The sequence below is a fragment of the Urocampus carinirostris genome, chromosome 15 (genome assembly GCF_059441175.1).
Source record: "Urocampus carinirostris isolate Australia breed hairy pipefish chromosome 15, RoL_Ucar_1.0, whole genome shotgun sequence".
Taxonomy (NCBI): Eukaryota; Metazoa; Chordata; class Actinopteri; order Syngnathiformes; family Syngnathidae; genus Urocampus; species Urocampus carinirostris.
The window spans coordinates 20,565,056-20,584,851 of NC_142363.1; the positions used below are offsets into that span (position 1 = coordinate 20,565,056).

The 19,796-nt window shown below is 38.7% G+C and overlaps 1 protein-coding gene across 5 annotated transcripts in view; it reads right to left on the reverse strand.

The window, feature by feature from the left end:
* The window catches only part of kidins220a (kinase D-interacting substrate 220a), a 58,480-nt gene that overhangs the window by 35,832 nt on the left and 2,852 nt on the right, over window positions 1-19,796 (reverse strand). For all 5 annotated transcript variants that reach the window (XM_088354039.1, XM_088354037.1, XM_088354036.1 and 2 more), the window contains exons 2-23: window positions 18,280-18,439; window positions 17,965-18,063; window positions 17,556-17,654; window positions 16,091-16,189; window positions 15,835-15,933; window positions 14,552-14,650; window positions 14,071-14,268; window positions 13,890-13,988; window positions 12,987-13,085; window positions 12,817-12,915; window positions 12,567-12,744; window positions 12,329-12,493; window positions 11,534-11,713; window positions 11,149-11,314; window positions 10,548-10,699; window positions 10,200-10,300; window positions 9,903-10,088; window positions 9,610-9,750; window positions 9,001-9,238; window positions 8,830-8,921; window positions 3,922-4,066; window positions 3,661-3,823 (exon numbers count right to left, since the gene is read on the reverse strand). In XM_088354039.1, coding sequence (XP_088210165.1) covers window positions 3,661-3,823; window positions 3,922-4,066; window positions 8,830-8,921; window positions 9,001-9,238; window positions 9,610-9,750; window positions 9,903-10,088; window positions 10,200-10,300; window positions 10,548-10,699; window positions 11,149-11,314; window positions 11,534-11,713; window positions 12,329-12,493; window positions 12,567-12,744; window positions 12,817-12,915; window positions 12,987-13,085; window positions 13,890-13,988; window positions 14,071-14,268; window positions 14,552-14,650; window positions 15,835-15,933; window positions 16,091-16,189; window positions 17,556-17,654; window positions 17,965-18,063; window positions 18,280-18,411 — 3,029 coding nt within the window. In that variant the 5' untranslated portion in view covers window positions 18,412-18,439. The remainder of the gene's footprint in view (window positions 1-3,660; window positions 3,824-3,921; window positions 4,067-8,829; window positions 8,922-9,000; window positions 9,239-9,609; window positions 9,751-9,902; window positions 10,089-10,199; window positions 10,301-10,547; window positions 10,700-11,148; window positions 11,315-11,533; window positions 11,714-12,328; window positions 12,494-12,566; window positions 12,745-12,816; window positions 12,916-12,986; window positions 13,086-13,889; window positions 13,989-14,070; window positions 14,269-14,551; window positions 14,651-15,834; window positions 15,934-16,090; window positions 16,190-17,555; window positions 17,655-17,964; window positions 18,064-18,279; window positions 18,440-19,796) is intronic.

Genomic DNA, 19,796 nt, shown 5'->3' on the forward strand with positions numbered 1-19,796 from the left:
GAAAACAGTTCCTTAAAAATAGGGTGCGTTGTTTAAAGACTCTTAAAAAAGGTGCAGTGCAATATTTTCTTTATTGGGTATGTTTTAACAATGAGTTGAGTTCAAAGAGCCCTGTTGTTTTCCACCACACTAATCTTTAGTCTTACTCTTGGAAAAGGTGTCCAGGGCAGAAAACATGAGGTTTGAGGAATAGGAAGACGGGTGTGGGGAGAATTGTGACTCAGTGCTTGTTAACGTGGTTTCATTTTGTTTCCATTATTTAGTGGAGCTGGTGAAAGTAAGGAAAGACGTGTTTCATGTTCCAAACCTTAAAAAAAATGAAAAAAGAAGACTTGATTTGGGTGCGTCTAAGAAACGCACATAATTGCACATGCACCATAGGACACTGTAAAAAGGCTGCAATGATGACACAAGCCAAGAGATGGCGGCCACAAGTAACAAAAATATCCTAATTCCATACAGCTCCTTTAAATGTCGCAAAATTATTATTATTTTTATTCTTAGTTTATTGGAAACAACGCAATCGTTTAAAAATGTGTTTGTGTTTGACGTTTTGTTTCCCGCAAGAACAACCCCAAAAATTTGAGAATCAAATCCACTTTTGCTTTGAACAAACAAAAGGAATCTTAAGATCCAAAATTTGACGACCTTCTGAATAGAAGATTTGTGCACAAGATAAGGCCCCAAGGCGAGGCCTGTTTAAGATGTCATCATCATTAACGTCATTTGTCCAACGGCCAAGGCTAGACAGAGCGACCATTTGGAAATACACCCACTGAAGAGGAAGATGAAGACAGACAGCACTGCTGGTCAGAAACAAGAAGATGGGTACATTAGGCCTAACGAGCAAATGTCAGCTCACACCCACGCTTTGCTAAATTCCAGCTTTTGATTGATTTGCTCACAAACATGTCATGTTGACTCTCTGTGTTGAGGTGACACAGGCGCAGATCTATAAATTGAAAAGTCATCCTGATATCTTACCCTATATAATAGAAATAGTTGAGAATTAATTAAAATTTTTGACTATTGTCGCCACACACATTTTTCCCACTAAGAGAGGAATGTCTCCATGAATACAATATCTGGTGAGTCACTCATGCACAATACCTTCTCTGTCTTGAAGGGCAACGTAAACACACAGATATTGGGGCGTCCACATCAATTACGCGCACCAAAACTTTTTGAAACATTTTAGCATGAATAAGGCGAATAAATAGACGACTTAAAAAGTATGCAACAGTCCTTGTGTATCATGGTAGTAGCTCTGTGACGCAAACATTTAACATAACGTTGAAGAGTTGAACAAAACTGCATCTGACTCGCCTTGGTAAGCCTCAAGGAACATTCCAGCCTATATGGTTTGGCAAAATAATGGCAAGAAAAGGAAAAAAATAATAACTGAGGGTCAGGTAAATAGTATCTCTTAAACAGTAGATAACAATGATGCGGCGTTATGTCGACCGCAGCCATTTTACATCACAGAAAAAGATCTGTAACATTTGCTTGGAAATTGTAAGCATGGCCAAACTATGCTACAGCGGTGAATATATAGCGAAGTTAAGCATTTTGGTTTCCATTAAAAATGTATGTGTGTGTTATTTGACCATTGTATTGCTACATAGTTCAGTGTAACTGAAAACAAGGGCTAAAAAAGTGCAGTTTTTCTTATTATTGAAAAAAGGAAGTTTTGTTTTTTTTACCACTAAAAAGCGCTAAATAATAGTGTCCCTTTAAAGGGTAATATCATTACTTTGAGTTGCTTTTATTTTGCCCGTCTCTGGTTTAAAGGTACATTGTGTAATATTAAACGACTGTATTGTTTAATGCCGGCAAAATTCAGTGCGAAATGAGCACAGCGTAGCAGCAAGATGCCGGAAAAAAACATGTCAGAGACTGCAAAGTATGGATTCCGCTATTTAAGAGAAATACAAATTTCTCGACCGATGAATATTTATTCAGCAGCACGGCAGCACAGTGGTTAGCACTTGTGTGGCACAGTTCTGAGGTCACTGGATCAATATTTCCTGTGTGGAGTTTGCAGGTTCTCCCCGTGCTTGCGTGGGTTTCCTCAGGTCACTTTGGTTTCCTCCCACATTTTAAAAATATGCATGTCAGGTTAATCAGCCGGTCCAAATTGTCCCTAGGTGTGAATGAGCAAGTGAGTTGTCTGTCTCTGTGTGCTCTGTGATTGGCTGGCAACCAGCTCAGGGTGTCCCCTGCCCAATGCCCGAAAACAGTTGGGATGGGCTCCAGCACCCCCGCGACCGTACTGAAGATAAGCGGTGCAGATAATGGATGGATGGATGGATGAATATGCATTAAAATTAACATTAGTAGGCTAGTTTATGTGTCTTTGCCTATTATTCAAATCAATGTTCTTTGACTGAATGAAGTTTTTTTGTACCATTTGGAGTAACTAAATATTACACAATGTTCATTTAAGAATTATTTGTCTTGATTTGAATCCTGAAGTTAAACCAGTTGAGAAACACTGCTCTAATGGATTGAAGAGGCCCGCCTGATGAATATATCTGGCTGACCGGCTGACAGTAAGCGTCTGTGACACTTCCCCCCCGCAGGAGTTGTAAGCGCTAGTGTATTGTGACAGAGTGCAACCTTTAAAGGCCAGCGACTGATGCACAACAGCGCCCGGACCTGGGCTACTCAGCCTGCCACGGCCTTCCGCCTAAGAGCATCTGCGGCCGCGCGTGCACAAAGATGACATGCCACCTCTGCGGTGTGCACACAACACTGTCCCTTTGCTGCTCCAATGAAGACATCGGAGACTAATTTGACCGCTTCTAAGAAATCCATGTCAAGTCATTAATCTAGCTTGCAGACTCTAATAGAGTCATCATTTGATGCATGCATAATGAAAAATAATACAAAATGATGAACGCAGAGCTCTGGCTCTAATTAACATTTGAAGGTTGGTGAAAATGCAAATCATCCACTGCCACCTGCTGGTTAGAATTGTTTACGACAGGGAGTAAAGGAAAAATAGATACAGTAGGACTGTATTCATTTATTTTCTGTGCATTGGATATTTGCTCAAGGAACAATAGGTCAAGGGCAAAAAAATCAAACATATGAATAAAAAAATGTTGCATTTTAATCCAACTCAACCAAGAAAAATATTTAAATTAATAAAATAAAAAAAATCTGCAATCATTTAACTAAGAATCTGAAATTGTGTCTATATGGAAAATTGATTCAACAATTATATAAAAATAAGAAAACATTATATAATTAATCTAATAAAGTAATTTACTTTATTAAATGTAGATTAATCAATTATTTGTTTGATCTATGATAAGATGTCAATATTTTAATAAGCTACCATCAACCAAGGGCATAGAAATCTAACATGAATCGGACAAAATGTTACATTTTGATTTCACCTATTAAAGAAAACTATTCAAATTAATAAAGTAAAAAATCTGCACAGATTTACAACTAAGAATCTGGAATTTTCTCTTTATGGAGAATCGATTCATCAATTGTGAAAATTAGTATGGACTGTATAATTTATTTAATAGGGTAATTTACTGCTTTAGTTTTAGATGAATCAATTATTCATTCAATCTATGATAAAATGTCATTTTTTAGAAATAAATTAGTGTTGACAAAATTTTGTATTGCCTTTTATATTCTTACCTCTCATAGATAGTCTTAAGAGAGACCTGCTCAGACACGCTGTCACATTCTTCTAAAAAGAGGATGATCCATGAGGTCCTGTAAGGCCACTCTTCTGTCAGATTGATCCACGACGCTAGACGATCCCAGTTAAAGATGATCTGATGGGCTCGCAACAGACGACCTGTCAACAAGGGAAAACATTGCCCCACATAGTAGAAGAAACACTATATAATATCTTTCCAACGTGTGAGTGTGAGTTGAGGAATGTGCAGAATTTACCGGTGATGGAAACAATATTGAGCAGCCTCCTCATGGTTTGGGGGCTGATGTCACTGAACCAGTCCTCAGTCACCAACAGCTTGGTCAAGTCGAAGGACATCTGCCTGGTAATGGTCCTCTGCATTTGGCGCCGCCGGTATGTGTCCTTCAGAGCCACCAATAGCATAATAAGTGTCAGCATAATGTTATATCCTAAAGGTAACGACCTGCCACCTCAAAAAAGGTATATTTCCTACTAGGCACAGGACGTGTAGATTTCCACTCTACCATTACGCAAATCTGTTGCAAAATATTCCACGTGCCGGGGTACTCAAGAAGTTTAGTCTCAAAGTTGACCCATCTAGCTTGTTTGCAGTAAAGCTGTGATGTAATTAAAGAAACAAGACCTTCAAAGTGGTGAATCCCATTAACACAACTTGTGAGGCCAGCTACTAAACGAACAGCGATTGTAGTGAACAGCGATTGGATACTGCTCTTTTCTGCTTGAAGGTAAAGTTTTTGTTTGTTTTTCACCGCGTGCCGTTGTTGGTATAATTTTGTCTGGCTAGCTCCCCGTAAGCGTCGGGGCTGCCGAAGGCTTTCCTGTTTTGTTCTCTCCCGGTTGGCTGTCCACCACGTTTTGTTTGGCCAGCTAGCCTGAAGTTAGCACCTGTTTTGCTGTGCCTCTTGGTTTATTCCCGGCCGGCTTCGTGTTTATTGTGATATCCGTTGCCGCTTTTCATTGTTGGGTCCTGGCTAGCCTGTCTGCTCAGTATTTTTTGGTCGGCCAGCCACGTATTTTCCCGCCAAGGCTGTGGCTGTCTTTGATTGATCGGTCCCATTTACCCACCCATTGGCGGTTCTATGTGTGTGGGGGTATTTTTTGGCCAGTTAGCCTCTTTTTGGATGCTATTGTACCATTATTGCATCCACCTGTGACACTACGCATAAGCATTCTCCACAAAAACTACCAAAACTTCTCCTAAAACACTTGTAACCTCATCAACTAATTAACACATAAAACAATATGGTGAATAGCTTGCTCCTCACCAAAAGTCCTCCAAAAGTGTCACAGCTCAGGATGACAAAAACAAGACAACATGCATTATATCTGAAAACAATTGGAATACACAGATGAAAAACATGTACTATTTCCTCACATTTTACATGTTTAAGAATTTGGGATGACTTTAAATAACCAGCTATAGTGGGGGAGGGACATTAGTGATAGTTAGGCATAAAAACCATGAAAGGGGCTAACCCTAACACAGTAGACTTTAAGAGGCGAAAATGGTTTCCTGGAAGTCGTAAATCACCTCTACGCACCCTCAAGGCAAACTGAAACAAACTGCATCATGAGACCCCTGAGATGTAAAGCAAAGTAAATCGAAAACATGATGACCAAATAAACATATGTATCTAATTCCAAACCCTTGTATCTTGAAAACAAAAACAAAGCTGGAAGAAGCATGAACCTGAAAGCTATTTTTTAGTCCACGTTCTTACCCAGCAGCCTTTCCTGTCATATAATCTGCAAAAGAGAAAGGCAGAAAAAAAACTCTGACAGTCAGAGAAAAACAAATCAAAGAGCCACTGTCCCAAGTAGAAAAGTCATGATATGACACACAGGCTCGCTATTGACACAGATCTACCGGGTAACATCTGTGATAATATCAGACAGCTGCCATGGGCATGAGCCAAGATGAGGCTTTTGGTGGACTTTGAAGTTGTAATACCGCTCTTGTGACCTCTTTCTCCGAGATGAAGCATATGGTCACCACTCAGTCATGGCCAAAAAGGTCCAAGTTATAGATAGAATTAAGAGTTTTCAAGCTGCACATCCGCTTTGCAGACCATTTGACTACTAAACTTGTATGAAATTTACGTATTTAAAGCAATGTGGTATATTTTATCAAGCTGTAACAGTATAGTTTACTGGTCAAAACATAACGCTAATATGCATTTGCCAAAGTTTCACTGATTTTAAAAATACTCCTCTCATTTTGCTATTCATTTAACTTTTTTTCTAGTAAAACAAATAATCTTTAGAATGAGCAAAGGAGATATTTTAGGAGAGTGATAAAAAGTATAACTTATATTTTAATTATTTTGCTAAAAACAAATGGTAAATAATTTTGTCCTGATCAAAAACACAGTAAAATAAGAAAAAAGTAATTACTACAAAAAAATGCTTACTAAAAAACCCTGACCTGTAAAAATAATAGCCTTATTGTATTAGATTTTAATCATGTTAGTATTTTCTTGTTAGAGTGGCATTAGTTCAGGAAGTAGAGCGCTCGTCTTGGGATCAATAAGCGCCTTGCATGGCTGACTCCTTATTGGTGCGTGAGTGTGTCTGAATGGGAAAGTGTGAAGCACATTGTAAAGCGCTTTGGGAGGTCTTCATTGGCTTGAAAAGCGCTATATAAATGGACACCATTTACCATTCTTATTTATCTATACCTTGTAATATGTTGCCTACTTATCCTGAATTTATTTTAGCAAATCTTTCTCTTTTTGTCGTTACTATATGTTTAACTTGATTATCCTGGATTGCCATGTCTAATCTTATTGCAAACAATGCTCACTACTTTGTTATCAATGACGATAAAAACTACGTACTCGATTGTATAATTTAACTGTTGTTCTCGAGTAAAATATTATATTTTAAAACTGATTTCTAACCCTAACTAAACTTTACTTGGACTGTGGACAATTTATTTAGTTTCATATATGTTTTATAAATATATTTTACCTAAATATTAATTATTATATTCTGTAGTAATACAGACTCAGTTCTTATAGCAGGGGGTCAAACATTTCGTACTAAAATCTTCTAAATAGATGTAGGACGGCATGATAACAGCACACAACCCGTGCCGGGTATTAATCAGTAAAATGTTTCATCCAACAGAAATATTCTTATAGGGTGTTTCATACAATTTGATATCTTTTGAGATGTAAATGTAACACAAAGTACATGATTAAGGCAAATTTCATAAAAAAGTAAAAATGTTGAAGATCATAAAATGTATTCTTCCAAAACATAATGAAAAATTCAAAAGCATGTGGCTTACGTGAACGATGTCACAAATGTTCAACCTGCGCACCGTCTGAGACACAGCATACGTCAAGTCAGTAATCCAGCTCCTCCCAAACACGCTGTAGCATATTTTGGTTAACAGTCTCCAACTGATTACTATTTTTCTTATAATAAACAAATTATCTGCTTGTCAGGAAGTACAGGGGAATACATGTATTTACGTACATACATGTATCATTTAATTTTTGAAACACCCTGTATAGTTCACAAATCACCACTTTTTATCGTAAACTGTCAAATGAGTCATAAAAAAAGCCATTCTGTCGTTTCAACCCCTGCTAGGAGAACGAAGGGCAGGATACCCCTCGTATCAAAAAGGGCTAGAACCAGCATTTTAGAATGCCAGAGTAGGGAAAATAATGTTTAGCAAACAAGTATAGGATGCAGGGAGGTTGCAGGGGGCAGGAAGGCATCAGTGAGAGCAGCGGAGTCGCTTAGCCTCCTGCCAGTATAGCCGGTGCCAGTGTTTTGTCGCGGGGACCGACTGCTGCTCGGCCTTGTCATTAGATGACGGCGACGCAGCGGGAAGGATAAACAGCCATTACATCAATTACACGAGGAACTTTGGCTCAACACCCGGCACCCCACTCTCTCTCCTACAATATCAGCGTGCCTCCTCCTGTCCACCAGCCTCCACGCCGGCTGCCAAAACCACGCCTGCGCTAAGCATCCTTTTCAGAAGCCGGCGGAAATGAGAAAACAGCAAGGGTTTCAATGGAACGAAGTTTCCCCCCTCTCTAGTCAACATTTTCATGTATGTGCTGAATGGAGTGTAAATATGAAGATAAGAGAGTAAGGAATGATCGTAAAACTCCCTAATCTGAAAATCTTTAGTTTACGTGGAATATGTGGACTTCCTCCTTGAAGCATCTTCATAATAATCATGCAAATAACTCAGCGTGTAAAAGAGGTAAGATCTTAAGGCCGAGCCAGAACTGACTCAAATCTTAGGTTACGTCAGGACTAAATATCAATCATTACGTTTTGTCAGGCTGGACCTGGCTTGGCTTTCACTGCCTTATTTTACCACCCGGCATTGTTTTTCTTTGTCACTCTGCCTCTCTCTTAAACTGCCACAGTCGACTCTTGAGAACATACTGCTGCTGTGGTTAATGGCCCAATTTTTGACCCGTCAAAATGACAAAAAGCCTTAAAATGTTCCCATCAGTCAATGATGGAAAATTGTGGGTTAATGTAACCTCTGCAAATACATAAATATAAAGATGTAACTGTTTTTACGGTCCTGTTTAGCCAGGTTTTGTTACAGAAGACAGGCTTTAATTTGTTAACATAAATTACACCTCCTCTGAGTGAGTTCTCACAAATCAAATGTGAAATTTTAGTTTTGCTACGGGCTCAGTCAAAAACTTGTTCAAAGGGACACTGTGTATTATTTGACCACTACATGTTGCTGTTTTGTGTAGAAGGAAACTGAAAATGAGTGCTACAAGGAAAAACACAAAATACAGAGACTCAAACCTCACATTATTTTATCCTCATTTATTTGTCTAGCCTTTCACATGTTTTTTGGGGGGTACGCTTAGCAGGAAAATGGCGGAGGATCATGTCAGCTCCCTCTAAGAGAGCCTTATAGGAATTTCTTGACCTACAAGTAGTTTTAAAAATGTACGTTTATATGATAGTTCATGTATTTTTGCTTATTATTCAAATTAATAGTTTTTACTTTAATCTTTGACATTTTTCCCCATTTAGAGGTGCTAGATAATACACAATGTCCCGTTGAAGTTAAAGGTAAGAAGAAATGGTGATATTCAAAGCTCCACTTGGACAGTTGTCCACACTACGTGATTTAAAACAAAAATTACCCTGCGGTTAAGAGCGTTCTTGCTGCCAAACTTGGCCTGGTCCGGGGCCAAGCTACTCTGAGACATCTTCTTTTCAACATCTTCATTCCATCCTGAGGTAAATGAGAACAGAATGATGAAAAAATGTCATTTTCCAGGAAAAGTCTGCAGATTGATTTACGGTAGGTGTACCTTCTGCAGCTAAGCTGTCGCCGTTAGTGGGCGCCGCCGTGCAGAGTTTCCTGGCAGTACTAAGCCCTCTGCTGTTGAGGAACACTGGGAGGTGGACAATGTTCCTCATGTAGTCGTGGCCGTTAATGTTGGAGTCTCTCAGCACGCTGTTAAGATTCTGGTTGATGGCTTTAATGATGATATGAGGGTCACTGGCAAAGATGGAGATGAAGGGTCCTTTGGAGAAGAGGACTCGGACCTAGCAGGAAGAAACAGGCATAAACAATATCAGGCAAAAGACAAATAAAACAAACATATTTTCTGTTTTTTTAACTCGTGACCATTTACTGTCAAATTCCGCAAAGGAAAATACATTTTCATGTGAACTCTCTGCACTGTGTGACTTACTACATTCACACATGAAAGATTGTAATCTACTTTGGGAATAACCGTGCAAAATAATACTATCTGGCTAAAGGTGGAAAATTTATATTACAGCAGCTGTAAGCAGAAAGCTTAACTTGAAAGGGAAGCTGCAGTAGCTGAAAACAACAGGACAGTTGTGTGTAAGATCAAAGCTTCAAAAAAAATCAGGTTTAAAAACTGTAACAAGTATCCAAAACCACATACTGTGTCCAGCATTTGCAACACTTTGTCCTGTTCACAGGCATCCAGTCCGTCTATGATGACAGCCATTCGTGTCTGGTTTTGAGTGAAACCATCAATGGTCTTGGCCATCTTTGACATCAGCTCGACCTCGTGTTTTAAAACCTGCCGTGACGAGGACAAGTCAAGTTCAAAACATGACAAGGTACAACCAGATTATTTGTATGTTTCTTGCTTGAGTATGCATACTGAATCCATTTCATTTAGAATCTCAGATAACTCTTTGTATAAGTTCAAACTCAATCAATTTAACCTACCTTCATAAATCCTTCACTTTTGAGCTGGTGCAGGTTGTTGGCTGCCCTGTGCAGGCGTTTGCGCTGAGAGTTGAGGACTGAGTCTCCCATCTGCCACCAGGTCTTACAATTTATCAGCATGGCCAGGCCAACTACACAGGCCATTGCAATGAGCACCGCATTCACTGTCAGGTTCCCAGGGTCCACCTTTACAAATGAGCATTAATCAGGCTGGAGCCTCCGAAAGCAAAACACTCTTTGTATACTCTTGTACATTATGCCTAAAGATTTTCAGAATTTCTCATGATTTCAACCCACCTTAAATATGGCCAGCAATGCTAAGCCAGCAATGAGGCAGCAAAGTGTCAAGCCAAACAGCACAAAGGATGGCACGCAGCATGTCTTTTTCCACTTTTTACCTGATAAGTGGGAGGACAAAAGTGATGAAATCCAGTAATGCACAAATGAAAATAAACACAAGTTGTGGCAAACTCTAACCAACAAAACACGGGGAATCATAAGGCTGCCGTTAAACAAAAAACATGATCATTTAGATAACGTTGACCCACAAAAATCATATCAACTAGTTAAAACAAATAAATAGATTCCCAATTCAGTTGCGATTTGCTAGTAACTGGCAACATAGTTCATCGCCAATAAAATCACCTTGGATTTCATCATTCTTGAAAACTCGAAACAACCTGGTGGCCATGAAACCAAACTCCCTTTCACACGCATCTGAAAGTGTTGCAATCATCTCAGCCATGGAGGTCTCACCTCCCACACTGGACAGACGATTGTAATCCGTGAACAGAAACCTGAAACAGAAAACAGAAGAAACATACATTGTTGTGTGTTGCATAGTTGGCAAATAATAATATATTCCTAAATGGTTACATAGTTTTACTCATTTAGTTTTTTAAGAATGTGAAAGATAAAGAACTGTTATTGAAAAAAATGATAAAATAACACATAAAATAGGCAAAATATTCTGTTGGTTGAAAACGAAAATTCCACTAGTATAATTCATTATCTGGCAAATGCACCTATTCTAAAACATTTTTTTTCTTTTTTTACTCATTTGTTTTTAGCATTATTTAAAGGTAAAAAAGCCAAATACTACTATGTTTACGTTTATTTATTTACTAATTTAATTAGATTTAATGAAAAAAGGAAAAGTATCATAAAAGGTCTGAATTCCTACAAATAATTAATAAAAAGTTAAAGGAAAATCTGCTAGAGTTGACTTGTTTTGTATCATGGTCACCTGACAGGCAGCGCTCGGGTGGTCTGCTCAGGCAATTCGGGGGCATTGACAAACATAAGTTTGAGAAGAAGCTCCAAGTAGCCAATTTGTCGAGCGAGGCGGGTGCTGATGACCCACGCCCAGTTCCAGCTCTCTCTCTCACGTCGGCTTCCAAAGTACACCAAAACTAAAGTTAAGACAAAACAGGCAAGGTTTGCATTCAAAATACATGAAGCTAAGCTTGTATAATGACGCCCTCTAGTGAGCAAAATATTTGAAAGCACATTTTTCACTTGAGAAGGGGCTGTATTTATAACAATGAGATTTCTGGATTCGTAAGGCACACATTAGTAATTTATAGTGGTGTACTGCACTCTCTTGGGAGGCATTGAGCAAGGAGTCTTACCAAAGAAAATGTAAATCAAAGCAAGCAAGCTGAGAGACACAGCAATGGCCAGCTTGTGATCGACAGTGAATCCCAGGATCACAGCCACTGAGCCGCACAGCAGGAGGGTGAGGAAGACCACCAGCCAAGAGAACTGGAACAACGGTTCGATCTGCTGTCCTGCGAACGTCTTCATTTCATCTGAAAAACAAAGATTGAAATGTTTGAACGGCTTTTGGATGTGATGTCTGACAAAATCGGAAAGCATTGAATGCAAAGGGCGCCAAACCGGGTGGCTGCGGTAAGAGCACAGAAATCTAAACGCAATACCACTAGCGATACAGATGACATGTGAAAAGGCATTTTATTTTATTTTATTAACAAACCATCCTTACCCACGGTGCCAGAAACAATTTTTAGAGAATGGAGAAAACAGAAAGTCGTTAGTTAAATATTGTGATAATTAAATAAAATCGAAAGACTTTTTGTATTTCAGAACGTGGTTAGGTTTTAGCGATCTCCGTAACTCGGGTTTGATTCTCATGGCATACATTGTATTACGATTTTGGTCAGCTGCGTTATTCAATTGATCAATCATTGCAAAAATAAGAAAGAATCTCGTACTACATGAATAAGTAATGGATGTATTTCTAATTGTTTCCTATACAAACATGACTTATTTTCCAGTTTATGAGGCCCCCAGGCCATTAGACGCGTTTTCAAATTTTTGGCTAGTTTGGGGATTTTAGGTTCACAGTATAGACTGGAAATTACGGTGTACGGCCGTTAGTGGCATTAAATAAGATAAGGGCCTACCCTCCAGTTTCTTCAAAAGAAATGATTTCCCACTGCCCCACTGTGCATAAAGACCAACACATATAGGTGGTTGCATGGTGGGCTCGCTGAGAATGTCTGCAAGAGCGCTGCTGTACAGGTCGTAACCCAACATGTCCCCGTCGGATTCAGTCGGGGCGAGGTGTTCTGAAAGAGGCATGCAAACAATTAAAAAGAGAATGCCTCAAAATTTACCATGAACAAAAATAAATGGTCATACTTGCGCCGAATATTTGTGTGAGGATGCTTTTTTGGTGGGTGCAATCGATGTTATATGGCGTCTCTCCAGCCTTGTTTGGGCGGTAGAGGAGGCGGCCATCTTTAGGGTTCCTCAAAAGAAGCTCGGCCAGCTTTCGGCTCCTCCCTCTGATGGCAATGTGAAGGGGGGTGTCGCCTTTCTGTTTGCTCAAAAGGAGAATAAATTAGTCAATGACGACCAAAAAATGGTTTTCAGGTTCAAAAGTGCTGACCTTGTCCACAGCTGACACTTTTGCTCCTTTATCCAGCAGTAGCTCAACAATATCAATGTTCCTCATTTTTGTAGCTTTAATTAATGGTGTTTCTCCTTCCTAAAAAACAAAATGTACATTTTGGAAAGGACACACTGTACTGCATAGTATGTCAAAGTGGAATGTCATACCTTGGTGCAGCTCTCTGTGTCAGGGTTGCACTGCAGGATGTCTCTCACCATGGTGGCATTACCTTTCTCTACAGCCCAATACAGGGCAGTCTTTCCATCCTTATTTTGGAATTAATTTATAACCAGAAAAAGAGTGCGAGTCAAAGCAGAGTGTGATACATACAGAAAAGACCGTCCTTTAGTTCAATTTTGTATGATTATGTTGAATCGATTAATGTGAAGAAAAGTTTTAGTTTTAATTTGATTTCATATCAAGTGATCATATTTCCTTTTCTCTTGAGAGATGATGAGATGTGATTCATATTACATATGATACCTTGTTACAATAATATTATTACATGATTTGACTAAGGTGAAAAGTGTATGGACTATCAAAGATATGGACTGTCAAGATAAGCTTATGATTTTTTCCCCATCAGCTCTTTTTCCCCTTCTGTTTTGTGAGTTGTTTATCAAGTTGTTTATTTAGAATTTATTGTAACTTTGTACTTGATATACAGTAGAAAATTAAAAATGTCAACCAATCAATCAATCTGCAAGATGTTTTGGGATGTTCAAAACTACTAAATCACAGGGCATATATTGTATTTGTAAAAGAAAAATAAATGTTGCCTGCATTGTATGTATTGTGAGGGATTGAGATGCAAAAAAAAAAACATTTTTTAAATGGGAACAATCCGGTCAAAAGTTAAAGCTCGACTAACATGATATGGAATATCTCCAAAACGTCTTATCATGCTCTCCATGTATGTGTTTCTGCAAACCAGTTATTTGTTTAAACCCTGCACTGTGGGTGTTAACTCCTACTAACAACAGGGCAAAGCAAAGATTGTGTTACAGTGAATATAAAGAGGCCTCCCTCTTGTTGGTAAGATCAACAAATACTAGGAGAGGATCACCTACCTGGCCCCTGACGTCAATATCTGCATATTTGTTTAGAAGGGCTCGCACTATTTCCACATGACCTCCTCTGACTGCTCCTATCAGCATGGTCTCCCCGCTCTGGAAGGAGCAGACAGTGAAAAGGAAATTGCAGTTGTTTTCTCACATGATCATCTGAAAAACAAGTTTCCAAAGGTCTCACCCTGTCTGGTATGTTCACATAGGTGCCGGCATCCAGCAAGTCTTGGACAATCTCTGTGTGTCCCTCCTTGGCCGCAATGGCCAGTGCTGTGTTTCCGTCCTTGTCGGTCATGTTGACGTTGGGGTTCCTCTTAAGCAGCTCTTTGACCACTTCGGTATAGCCGCCTTTCACTGCCACGATCAAAGCAGTCATGGAGTTCTGAGGGGAAAAAATGAGTTTCTGATTACCTTAGCACCGCAACGAAAGACAGCTGAATAAATGATCATCAAAGTCCTAACTCGGCCCAATGCAGTTATCATAAATTCATCTGAAAATATGACAGTAAAGATCTATGGTGTGCAGTAAATATACACACGTGAGTTTCTCAGTAAGTGCCTCATATCAAACCTCAATGCACAATACCAAATGGCGTTTGAACTTTCAGCTAAAGCTTTAATGCAGTTATAATTGACCGGTCATATGATATTCATAATCCGCTTACGGCTCCTTCCTGGTCCACATCAGCTCCGTTGGTCAGTAGGTGCATCACGCTGTCGTAGTGACCTTTCCTGGCAGCCCAGATGAGTGGGGTGGTGCCATACTGGATAGTTAGAATACAATAGAGCTATTAAAAAGCACTGAAACATGGGAGAAATCTTTGCACAGTATCACAACAAAATAATCGAGGTATTTTAGAAATACCATATTTTTCAGACTATATGGCTCACCCAATAATCAAAAAAAAAGTACAGTGGAACCTCGGTTTTCGAACACCTCTCAGTTCGGACAAATCGGTGTTCGAAAATTTCGAGAAATTCTTGCTCTGCTTTTCGGTCAAAAAATCGGAGTTCAAACGCCAGTACGCTAGGGTGCGATGCTGAGAAGCGTACGGGTGTTTTAGCCCCTAATTATGCCTCCGAAGAAGGTCGGTGCAAGCAGGACAGGTAAAAAAAAAGTTGTTCGTAAAACTATTGCCTTTAAGAAAGACATAATAGCTAAATATGAAAGAGGTGTACGAAATTCCGATCTTGCTAGTGAATACAGCATGGCTAAATCTACTATCAGTTCGATAGTAAAGAATAAGGAGGCTGTGAAATCGAGTGATGCGGCTAAGGAAGTTAGCGCTATAAGCAAGCAACTGCCGCAAGTTTTGGAAAAGGTTGAAAAACTTTTGATGATTTTTCTCTCCCCACCGTCCACCACAAAGGTAAGAAATCCTGTTCATAATCCTTTTTTTTTTTTTTTTACACGTTCATGTTAGCGTAATCTTTCGTACGGAAGATTACGCTAACGCGAACGTACGATAAGCCTGGGTTAGCTTCATGTTTACGTCCATGGTAAACATTCAGGGTGTTGGAACGGATTAAAACGAATTTACATTACTTTTAATGGGAAAAACGATTTTCGGTGATCGAACAAATCGGTTTTCGAACAGGGTTCTTGAACGGATTATGGTCGAGAACCGAGGTTCCGCTGTAGTTCAAAAATATAAAAAACTGGTTTCACAACTAAAATGTATTGATTCATTCAGAAATGGTTAGCGACTTTTAAAGCATATGATTGTAATTAGGCATTTCCGATTTTATTTACCTTATTTCCAGTCTATAAGGTGCAATGGATTATAAATTGCACTTTTGGATTTCTGGCAATGTTTGGGTTTTTTTGAGTGCGCCTTATAGTCCAAAAATACGGTAATATGAAAGAAAACAACAGAATAATTATTATTTTTAAGACTAACTGTAGTATTGCACAATAATGAATTCCTGTTTTAGAAGTGGGATGTACCTTGTCCGAGCAGTTGACTTTAGCCCCGTGTTGCAGCAGGAGATGGACTATCTCAGCATGGCCTCGACCTGCTGCCCAAATGATGGGGTAGACGCTATACTGTTGGGAAAGACAGCATGAGGTCAAACCTGAAGATTTCGTACATCTAAAACTGTTAAAGTGATTTGAAAAATGGGAACTTAATGGCAATGGGACTTCATAAAGACAGTATATGGTTGAAAATAAAAATATTCTGTTGAAACAAATCTAGTCCTACCTGACCAGTGATGTTAGGGTTGGCGCCTTTAGTCAAGAGCTGTTGTGCCACATCTGTGCGGCCTTTATAAGCTGCCCACATCAGAGCAGTCCAACCTCCCTAATTGGAAAACATACCCATACATTCATTTATCAAAGCATATAATTTATTTTATCATATAATAGGCAGAGAATATTGTTTGATCAACAAAGGTAGCTTGAGTTCAATCCCTCTGCAATACAACAAAAGCAACATTTGTGCTATGTGGCGACTCAAGACAATGTGCTATTTATAGACTTCAGTGACAAACATTGTACCAGGGGACCATTGGTGCAGCATGGTTTTGTTTCTGTACTTTTATATCATGACTAATCCCACCTCACAGGGTACTGACTTAGTTCACGTCCGTTCCTTGAACCTAATTGGGTCAGAAATGGACTGTTCTGCTTCTTGGATGCTGCTTGGATTTGTGAATTCTTTCAAGGTTGTCATATGTGACCCGCTTTGCCGAAAAGAGTCGCAAGTCAAAACGTTGTATTTTAGCTACAGGCCAATAACAACATTTTTCTTTATTTTGCAAGATATTTCATCCACAAACACTTTCCATTAGTTTTATAATCCACATAAATAGGAAAAGTAAAAAAAACAGCAATTAAAGTTCAATATTTGCAAGTTTTGAAAACAAAATCCAAGTTCTTTTGTGTGTATTTAAAAAAACATGTGCTAAAAATGTATTTTAGTCCAGTCTAATTCTTTTTTATGTGTGTACATATGCCTTTGTTAAAATCAAACTTTAACTGCAAAAAAACATTTCAATGACAACACACCAAAAAATCAGAGAAAACTTTCAACTGGAGATCTCAGGTTTTTGATCAGAAAAAGGTAAATTGTAAGACTGAAATAGTTCATCATAAAGCTTTGACTATGATATCATTTTATAAGCTAATTTCTTATCATTTCCGTTGATAACAAAAATTTGAATTTTATATTTGCCTTACTGTGACTCATAAATAATAATCATGACATTAATGAAGGGGTAAGTTCCAAAGGTTACCCTTTTTTAACCAACTTTTACCCAACATATGGAATAATTTTAAAAACTGATCAAATTTTGGGGGGTTTAGGGAACCACATTTACTATTAAACAAAGTGAAAGATTTTTCATGCGTTAGTTTTGCATTAAATCACATCTATTTTTTGTGTTAATCAACCAGTTTATGTAAAACAAAGAGTTAACCCTGTCTGTCTGTAAATTAATTGCAAATGATTGCTAAAGATGTAAAAGAAAATCATGCCAAAAATATGAATGAGTTTTTATGTTTTTCTGACATTTAATAGTGGTAACATTATTTCTATGTTTGATCAATGAGCCTCTCTTGCTTTACCGAAAGTATATATATTGTTGTTATGGTGTCTATACGAGCTCACCACCAGTGGCTGAACTTCCATTACTTGACTCATTAATTATTCACCACATTACTCTCACCATGTCTCTGTGTTCCATGTTAGCATCATTTTCCAGCAATTCTTCTACAACTTGGATGTGGCCTTCTTTAGATGCTGACATCAGTGCTGTCCAGCAGTCCTGTTCAGAGACAAATTGTTACTGTGGCAACCACCATGCAGCACCATCTCTAACTGGATGAGTTTCTTGCTGAGCTCTGTACTGTGCAGAAACGGCATGTGGGCCATTCTGGTAATAGCAACGAAAAGTGACTGGTAATGTTCTCTTTAGTCAAAAATATGTTGTGTGCACTGTGTAGCAAGCAGATGGACATGAAAGATAAGAAATTGGAAGTTTTTAAAGCTAGGCAACAAAGGCGGTAAAGAGGCAGGAAGTACCACCAATGCTTCCAATTAATTTCAAACTTGTGTAACCGCACATGCGAGCTTACAACATCGTCGTAGTTAACGTTGGCTCCTCTCTTGATTAGCTCCTGCACAATCTCCAGATTGCCCTGCTCTGCTGCTACCATAAGTGGAGTCTGCCCATTCTGAAAGGAGATGATGAAACAACCGAGGTCAATATTGGATTTGAAAAATTGGCTAGACAAAAAAAAATTCAACCAACTGTGAACACACAGTATCAATATTCACTCAGAAACATTTTTTCAAAAGAATTTTCCTGGGTTTTTGAAGGCTAAATTGGGCATATTTATACTTAAGGTTGGTATACAAATAATCAAAAAGTAGGTTTGTTTCCAACTTACGTCACTCCTGCTGTCGACATCTTTGAACTTGTCCAGGTGTGCTTTTATGGCAGCCAGGTTGTCGTCCTCCACATAGCTGAAAAGACTTTGGACGGCCACAGAGGTCATCTTCAAGGACGTGGTGGTATCCATGGCTCACCGGGTCAACGCCTGGACACCACTAAGATAGGGAAATCAAGTTTTTGAAACGGAGCAAATTGTAAGGTATGTTTGCATGTATAAAAAAGATCCAAAGGATGGTCCCATGCACTACATATCGCAGACATGAATAGGATTCAACTCTTCCTTTTGAACTGAACATCAAAATGAATCTGCTCGTGAGAATTCAAAAATAATCGTGATAAAAGACACGAAATATCTGACTTTTAAAACAAGTGTGCAATTCTGCATGCTTAATTCAAAGATAGTCGATATGTCATGATACTAGGCTGGACTCAATCCCCCAAAAATGTTTTTTAGGATGTGTGATGAAGCAAAAGTGGAGCAGACATGGTACATTTATAATTTAAACATAGAAACAATGACTTTTTCAGGGAAGTTGTGGGGTTAGTCATACTTTGAAATGTCCTGCTTTCGTCTAGGGCTGGGAAATAATTTCAATAAATCTTGTTGATTAATTTGAAAATGTTCCTACATTATGAAGACAAGGGTTGAAATATAAAAGTTGAATTTATAATACTCGAGGCTGGTACTAATTAGAAATGTTTATCAAAGTCAATTGTAGAATTTAACCAAGTTAGTCTCAAGCTAGGAGTGCTACCTTTGTGTTACAACTGATTTAAAATCACAAATTCTTGTCCAAACACTTTTTACAGAATATTTTTATGTTAAATAAAATTTGAATTGAAAATATATGCATTCGGTGAGGTTACTTGTCTACAATCAATTGAAATGCTGATTCTCCAAACTGACTCACCCAGCTCTAGTTTTATTTCAACATGCCAAAATCACACAGAGCAATAATTATGACTACTTTTATATTGAACATGGCTGCTTCATTGTAAGAGGGGTTTAGACGATCCATAAACATTAATAATTCACCAGTGTTGGAGGCGTTGGAGTAAACCAGGGCGACCTCCACCCTAAAGTCACACAATATCGGACAGCGGTATAGTAAAGTAGTGACAAAAATTAGTCCAAGTTGGACTTTTCAGTAGTGGCCCGGCGAAATTACTGTACGTGTTTTACTACCACCAAAATAAAGCTGGGGTCACCCTATACATGTTTCAACATCTTCCTGGAGGTACGCTGGCAGCTAATGATTGAGTCAATTCACCCTGACATACAATGCAATCATCCAAAATGGTCAAAAACTGGGTTTGGTGATTTTTTTCAAATCAAATGTCTTACTCTTTGCTGTTTTCCCTCAACAAAAATCGCAAACTTAACACAAGGGAAAAATCCTTTGTTGACAGGAGGCAACAGTTGACACGCCCTCTCCGCTCCTCGGGTTGCTAGTGCAACATGGAGACGAGGACATCACAACCCTCAACGTCTGGCCACAGCTCACAAAGCCA